The following is a 7076-nucleotide window of genomic DNA, read 5'->3' on the forward strand; positions in this document are numbered from 1 at the left end:
GCTCACTCCATACACGCACCACCCTCTGGGTGAAAAAGATACCCCTTAGGCCCCTTTTAAATCTTTCCCTCTCACCTTAAACCTATGCCCATCTCATTTTAGATACCCCCCGACACCCTGGGGAAGAGGCCCTGACTATTTACCCTCTCTGTGTTCCTCATGATTTTATAAACCTCTATAATGTCAGTCTCTAATGTCCTGGGGAAAATAGCCCACTCTAGTCAGACCTGTACCTTTTTAAGTGGATTCAGATTCCAACATCTGCTACAGCAGGATTCGAACCCAGCTGCCCAGAACATTACTTGAGTTTCTGACCGAATAATCCAGGGATAATCCCACGCGGCCATCACCTCCCCATGAGAATGGATTGCAGTGCAGGGAAATTTACACTTCGGTCAGTTCCAAAGGAGGTTCTCGGGAAAAGTGTGACCGCTGTTGGCTTGAAGACACAGTGACCCCTCTCCTCTCTCGCAGGTGATTTTTATTCTGGTTGACACAGATGTGAAAGAAAACAGCCGCGTGAGCACATATTTCAAGGTGAAGGAAACTGAGCATCCATCACTTTGTCTTTTCCACATGGCGACAGAGGCTATTGCTGTGATGAAAGCCAGTAACATCAGCTCAGATTCCTTACGGGAATTCTGCACTAACTTCATGGAGGGAAAAGACATGGTGAGAGATATTCATTCGCATTCGGCATTGGCCTTCCTCCAGCATCACCTTCACTGATCCCGCCTTATTCTGGTATCGTGCATATTCCCCACTTCTACCATTTCACTACTGCGTCCCACCCTTTCAGACCCCTGCGTCCTAATGTCTGCAATACCCTCCCAGAGACCCCCCTCTGCCCTATTCTCTTTAAGCTTCTGTTCATGACTATTCTCTCCTGTCCTAATATCTCCAACTTTCAAATCTAATGCTGATCTTGCTTTCTGGGCACCTTCCCTGCAGCTGTAACTTTGTATTCCTCACTCTGTGCTATCACTCAATGATCTTTGCATGGTATGATATGCCTATACCGCTTGCAATCAAAACTTTTCACTGTACGTAGGTACATGTGACAAGAAATCCAATCCCATTGCAACTCTCTTATAATCTCTTCAGCGCCTCCATCTCCTACCTACTAACCTCATCCCACCTCCTTGACCTGTCCGTCGTCCCTGGACTGACCTATCCCCTCCCTACCTCCCCACCTACACTCTCTCCACCTATCTTCTTTTCTCTCCATCTTCGGTCCGCTTCCCCCTCTCTCCCTATTTATTCCAGAACCCTCACCCCATCCCCCTCTCTGATGAAGGGTCTAGGCCCGAAACGTCAGCTTTTGTGCTCCTGAGATGCTGCTGGGCCTGCTGTGTTCATCCAGCTTCACATTTTATTATCTCAAATATGTTGGTGATTGGTTTTTGATCTTTTTTCCCCGTGAAACAACTTGTGAGATTTTACCTGACAGCCTCATCAACAACATTTCTCACAGAAGGCAAATAATGTCAAAGACTCTGGAGAAACGCTGTTTGCTGTGAGAGCAGTTCGGCCCCTGTAAACCCCATCACAACGCCAGGCCTCCTCACTGCTGCAACTTGGGCTGTAGCCTGCAGAGGGCACTCTCATCTCAATTCACAAAGTGAACGGAATCCATTCAACTGCCCCATCTGATGAAACACCCCCAGGGGCAGGGACAGCACGGGGTTAGATACAGAGTAAAGCTCTCTCTACACTGTCCCCATCAAACACTCCCAGGGACAGGGACAGCACAGGGTTAGATACTGAGTAAAGCTCCTCTACACTGTCCCCATCAAACACGCGCCAGGACAGGGACAGCACAGGGTTAGATACAGAGTAAAGCTCCCTCTACACTGTCCCCATCAAACACTCCCAAGGACAGGGACAGCACAGGGTTAGATACAGAGTAAAGCTCTCTCTACACTGTCCCCATCAAACACTCCCAGGGACAGGGACAGCACGGGGTTAGATACAGAGTAAAGCTCCCTCTACGCTGTCCCCATCAAACACTCCCAGGGACAGGGACAGCACGGGGTTAGATACAGAGTAAAGCTTCCTCTACACTGTCCCCATCAAACACTCCCAGGGACAGGGACAGCACAGGGTTAGATACAGAGTAAAGCTCCCTCTACACTGTCCCCATCTAACACTCCCAGGGACAGGGACAGCACGGGGTTAGATACAGGGTAAAGCTCCCTCTACACTGTCCCCATCAAACACTCCCAGGGACAGGGACAGCACGGGGTTAGATACAGAGTAAAGCTCCCTCTACACTGTCCCCATCTAACACTCCCAGGACAGGGACAATACAGGGTTAGATACAGAGTAAAGCTCCCTCTACACTGTCCCCATCAAACACGCGCCAGGACAGGGACAGCACAGGGTTAGATACAGAGTAAAGCTCCCTCTACATTGTCCACATCAAACACTCCCAGGGACAGGGACAGCACGGGGTTAGATACATATGTAAAGCTCCCTCTACACTGTCCCCATCAAACACGCTCAGGGACAGAGACAGCATGGGGTTAGATAATGAGTAAAGCTCCCTCTACACTGTCCCCATCAAACCCTCCCAGGTCAGGGGCAGGGACAACACGGGGTTAGATACAGAGTAAAGCTCCCTCTACACTGTCCCCATCAAACACTCCCAGGGACAGGGACAGCACGGGGTTAGATACAGAGTAAAGCTCCCTCTACACTGTCCCCCATCACACACTCCCAGGGACAGGGACAGAACAGGGTTAGACACAGAGTAAAGCTGTCTCTACACTGTCCCCATCAAACACTCCCAGGGACAGGGACAGCACGGGGTTAGATACAGAGTAAAGCTCCCTCTACACTGTCCCCATCAAACATGCTCAGGGACAGAGACAGCATGGGGTTAGATACAGAGTAAAGCTCCCTCTACACTGTCCCCATCAAACATGCTCAGGGACAGAGACAGCATGGGGTTAGATAGCGAGTAAAACTCACTCTACACTGTCCCCATCAAACACTCCCAGGGACAGGGACAGTGTGGGGTTAGATACAGAGTAAAGCTCCTTCTACACTGTCCCCCATCAAACACTCCCAGGACAGGTACAGCACAGGGTTAATTACAGAGTAAAGCTCCCTCCACACTGTCCCCATCAAACAGTCTCAGGGACAGGGACAGCACGGGGTTAGACACAGAGTCGGCCTGTGTTTTTCCTGAAATGCTCAGTCCCTAAAACTTCTCCAGATCAATTTCAATCCCTGCTGTAGCCGTAGTGAAAGCTGAATATGTTGGGCTGTTTTTGGTGTTTGTTTGTTGATGCTGTAATCTGGGTTAAGAGTTCTTCAGCCCTGTGTACACAGCCCAGGTGTCTGTCTGACTGACTGTGATAGATAATTCACTGAGATTGTGCTGGGGGCTAATGTGGCCTCAAATGACCTGGGATTGTACACACAGATGTTGATCATCTTGTCCATTCCAATCGAAAATCACTTTCCTGGAGCTGACTGTTATTTATTGTTGCGTAACTCTCCTACGAAGCTTTGAGATCAGTTGGAAAGTGCATTATTCACAGTTGGGCAGAGATAACCCTGGAGTGAGTGAACGTGGAGATGTTTTCACTAGTAGGAGAGGCTATGACCTGAGGGCACAGCCTCAGGGTGAAGGGATGACCCTTTGGAACTGAGATGAGGAGGAATTTCTTCACCCTGAGGGTGGTGTCTCTGTGGAAATGCAGAGGGCTGCGGAGGCCAAGTCACTGAGTGGAGCTGAGACAGGGATAGCTTGGTTCTTGATTAGTGAGGGGATCAAGAGGTTATGGGGAAAACGCAGGAGAATGGGGTTGAGAAATATATCAGCCATGATCGAATGGTTGAGCGGACTCACTGGGCCAAATGGCCTACTTCTGCTCCTTTATCTTATGGTCTTGTGGATGAACTGTAGGTAGAAAGTGTCGGGCGCACAATATACCTACTTCTCTGTGATAAGTACTCCGCCTTCCGACCTGTCGTACGTACCCAGGGCATTGAGTGCCTGTCTGAATCAGAGACAGCTCCCCACAATCTCTCTCTCTCTCCCTCTCTCTCTGTGGTGAAAAATCCACATGGCAGCAAATCCAATCAGACTGGGGCTGGCCGCGATGCTTCAAAAGTTGAACAGCCGCTCATATCTGGGTTAGTTGTATGTCTGATGATGCAGTTAAAAGGGGTGACGATGCTGCACATTCAGGAGAGTCAGTGCTTTCAGGATTGGTGCAACCTTGGGGCTGTGAAACAGAAAATTGCCCCCTAGTGCACCAATAACATGGTTTGTTCATGGGATCAAACCTTGTCCATTTTCCATTGGTCACATTCACTGACAAACCAGCATTGAAACTGGTTTGTCAAGGATTGAAATTTGAAACATGCTGTGTAAACATTTCCCTGTCACTGTGTAGTAACAGATTTTGCCCGGTAAGCAGCCCAGATATGGGGAGTTCCTGAGGTATCTCTTATCCATAGCCAAGTTGTGTCTAAAATAAACTTAGATTCACAACCTTTCAGTGGATAATTGCTGGAGCGTTTGGTGACAATCTGACCAAAGGGAAAGGTCAACAAAGGGATTCTCTCCATTCAGTAAACTTCAAGGCAGATATTGATTCATAAGATGTCCACTTATTAATGATATCAAGCTATATGAGGATAGTGCAGGAATGTGGTATTGAGGAACTGAGTGGCCTCATCCTGCTTCTACGTTACCAGTGTTAATCTTTCCTGATTAATGTGTAAACCAGCCCAGGTTCAGCTCTAACAGCTGGCTCCCTCAGTTACCAAACAGATGTGTGAAGATTCAAAGTCAAACATCCCATCCTCTCACTTGCTCTTCCAAATGAAACCAGGGCAGTGATCCATTTCGAGATAGTAAGAGCTGACGATGCTGGAGTCAGAGATAACACAGCGTCGAGCTGGAGAAACACAGTGAAGGGTCTCGGCCCGAAACATCAGCTTTCCTGCTCCTCTGATGCTGCCTGGCCTGTTGTGTTCCTCCAGCTCCACACTGTGTTAGTGGCGACCCACAATGTTTGCCAAGTTCTGGTTTGATTCGATCAGGCTGTCACATCATGAACAGCGTGTGGCATCCACACAGACTGGCCATTCCAACTCTGGGCCAACGATGCCCAGACCTCACTCCATATCCACATTCCCCTTCCCATCCACCCCTTGGTGGTGCCCACATCTCGCTCCCACAAACTGCTTTCTTGGGCAACCATTATCCGAGTGTGGAAGAAAAAACTGAAAGAACTGTGGAGGCTGTAAATCAAAAACTAAAACAGAATTGCTGGAAAAGCTCAGCAAGTCTGGCAGCATTGACCCCGAAATGGGTCAAAATGTTAATTCTGACCTCTTCACCGATGCTGCCAGTCCTGCTGAGCCTTTTTCCAGCAATTTCTGTTTTTGTTCCCTATCTGAGTGTGATCTTTTATTCCTGCCTTGGCAAACTGCGAACCCTCTCTCTCATCTCGGTGTTGCTACATACTGGAACATTACTGTGTCCCCTACCTAAGGGTGATGTGTAAACTTAAGAGGAATTCCATATTCAGGTTCAGAATGTGTAACAGCGAAAATATTCAATGTTTGACGGGGTAGGTGGAGATGATTTGTTTCTGCTGGGGCTGCAAAATGGGGGTCTTGGATATAGAAACCTTGTTTAAAATCAGGGCCAGGCAGTTCAGGGTGACCTCAGAATACAAATCTTTACTCCAAGGCCTGTTAGAAAACTCAAACTGCCTCCCCATTGGCAGAATCTTTGATGCTGGGGTCATTTCATGCTTTGGATATGATTTAAAATGTCTGGAGAGAACCAGCTAAATGGAGTTTGGGTAGAGATCAGCCATGATCTGATTAGAGACAGCGAAGGAGAGAGAGATGGGCAGACAAACTGGGTAGACAGGAGACAGAGAGAGAGAGAGAGACTGGACTGAGCCAGAGAATGAGAGGGGGGGAGGTGACTGAGAGAGAGAGAGAAGGCCAGAGGAAATTGAAGGCAAAAGGACACAGAAACAGAGACAGAGAAGAAAAAGAGTCAACAGAAACAGAGCGAGCAGTGTGTGGAGGCAGAGAAAGAAACAGAGAGGGGCAAGGCTGAAAAAGAGAGAGACTCAGAAAGAAGTTAAACAGTTGTGGTAAGCTAAAACTTCTCTTCCTCTCTTTCAGAGCATTGTCAAACCTCCAAGACCTCCGTCTGAAGAGCTATAAATCATCAGGAGTCGATATTGTTTTGTTTGCATTTTCATACATGACCATCACAGCAATTGACCCAAAATAAAGCTCCATGATTCACTGCGGAACAAATGTTTAATGATCTCATGCAGACATCGGCGTCAAAACCAAATTGTAACCAGCCATGCAGTTGCTATAGATAATCTGCCGGGGGGGAGGGGGTGCAGTGTAGAGGAAGCGTTGCTCTGTATCTAACTCCATGCTATCCCTGTCCTGGGAGTATTTGATGGGGGACAGTGTAGAGGGATCTTTACTCTGTATCTAACCCCGTGCAGTCCCTGTCCTGTGAGTGTTTGATGGGGACAGTGTAGAGGGAATTTTACCCCATATCTAACCCCGTGCAGTCCCTGTACTGTGAGTGTTTGATGGGGACAGTGTAGAGGAAGCTTAACTTTGTATCTTACCCTGTGCTGTCCCTGTCCTGGAAGTTTTTAATCTGGGGGGTGATAGTGTAAAGGGCGCTTTACTCTGTATCTAACTCCATGCTGTCCCTGTCCTGCGAGTGTTTGATGGGGACAGTGTAGAGGGAGCTTTACTGCGTAACTAACCCCATGCTGTCCCTGTCCTGGGATTGATTGATGGGCACAATGTAGAGGGAGCTTTACTCTGTAACTAACCCTGTGCTGTCCCTGTCCTGGGAGCATTTGATGGGGACAGTGTAGAGGTAGGTTTACTCTGTAATTTACCCCATGCTGTCCCCGTCCCTGGGAGGGTTTGACGGGGACATGTAGAGGAAACTTTACAATATAATTAACCCTGTGCTGTCCCTGCCGTGGGAGTGTTTGAAGCGGATGGTAAATTAATGGAATAATGTAAGGATGAACACTCCTCACCAACTTTCAACC

The 7076-nt window shown here is 48.2% G+C and overlaps 1 protein-coding gene across 2 annotated transcripts in view; it reads left to right on the forward strand.

Annotated features, from left to right (window-relative positions):
• LOC132206431 (endoplasmic reticulum resident protein 27-like) overlaps positions 1 to 6290 on the forward strand; it is a 20465-nt gene extending 14175 nt beyond the window's left edge. For both annotated transcript variants that reach the window (XM_059640566.1, XM_059640567.1), the window contains 2 exons: positions 475 to 672; positions 6166 to 6290. In XM_059640566.1, coding sequence (XP_059496549.1) covers positions 475 to 672; positions 6166 to 6207 — 240 coding nt within the window. In that variant the 3' untranslated portion in view covers positions 6208 to 6290. The remainder of the gene's footprint in view (positions 1 to 474; positions 673 to 6165) is intronic.
• The last annotated feature ends 786 nt before the right edge of the window (positions 6291 to 7076 follow it).

This window comes from Stegostoma tigrinum, chromosome 38 (genome assembly GCF_030684315.1).
Source record: "Stegostoma tigrinum isolate sSteTig4 chromosome 38, sSteTig4.hap1, whole genome shotgun sequence".
Lineage (NCBI taxonomy): Eukaryota > Metazoa > Chordata > Chondrichthyes > Orectolobiformes > Stegostomatidae > Stegostoma > Stegostoma tigrinum.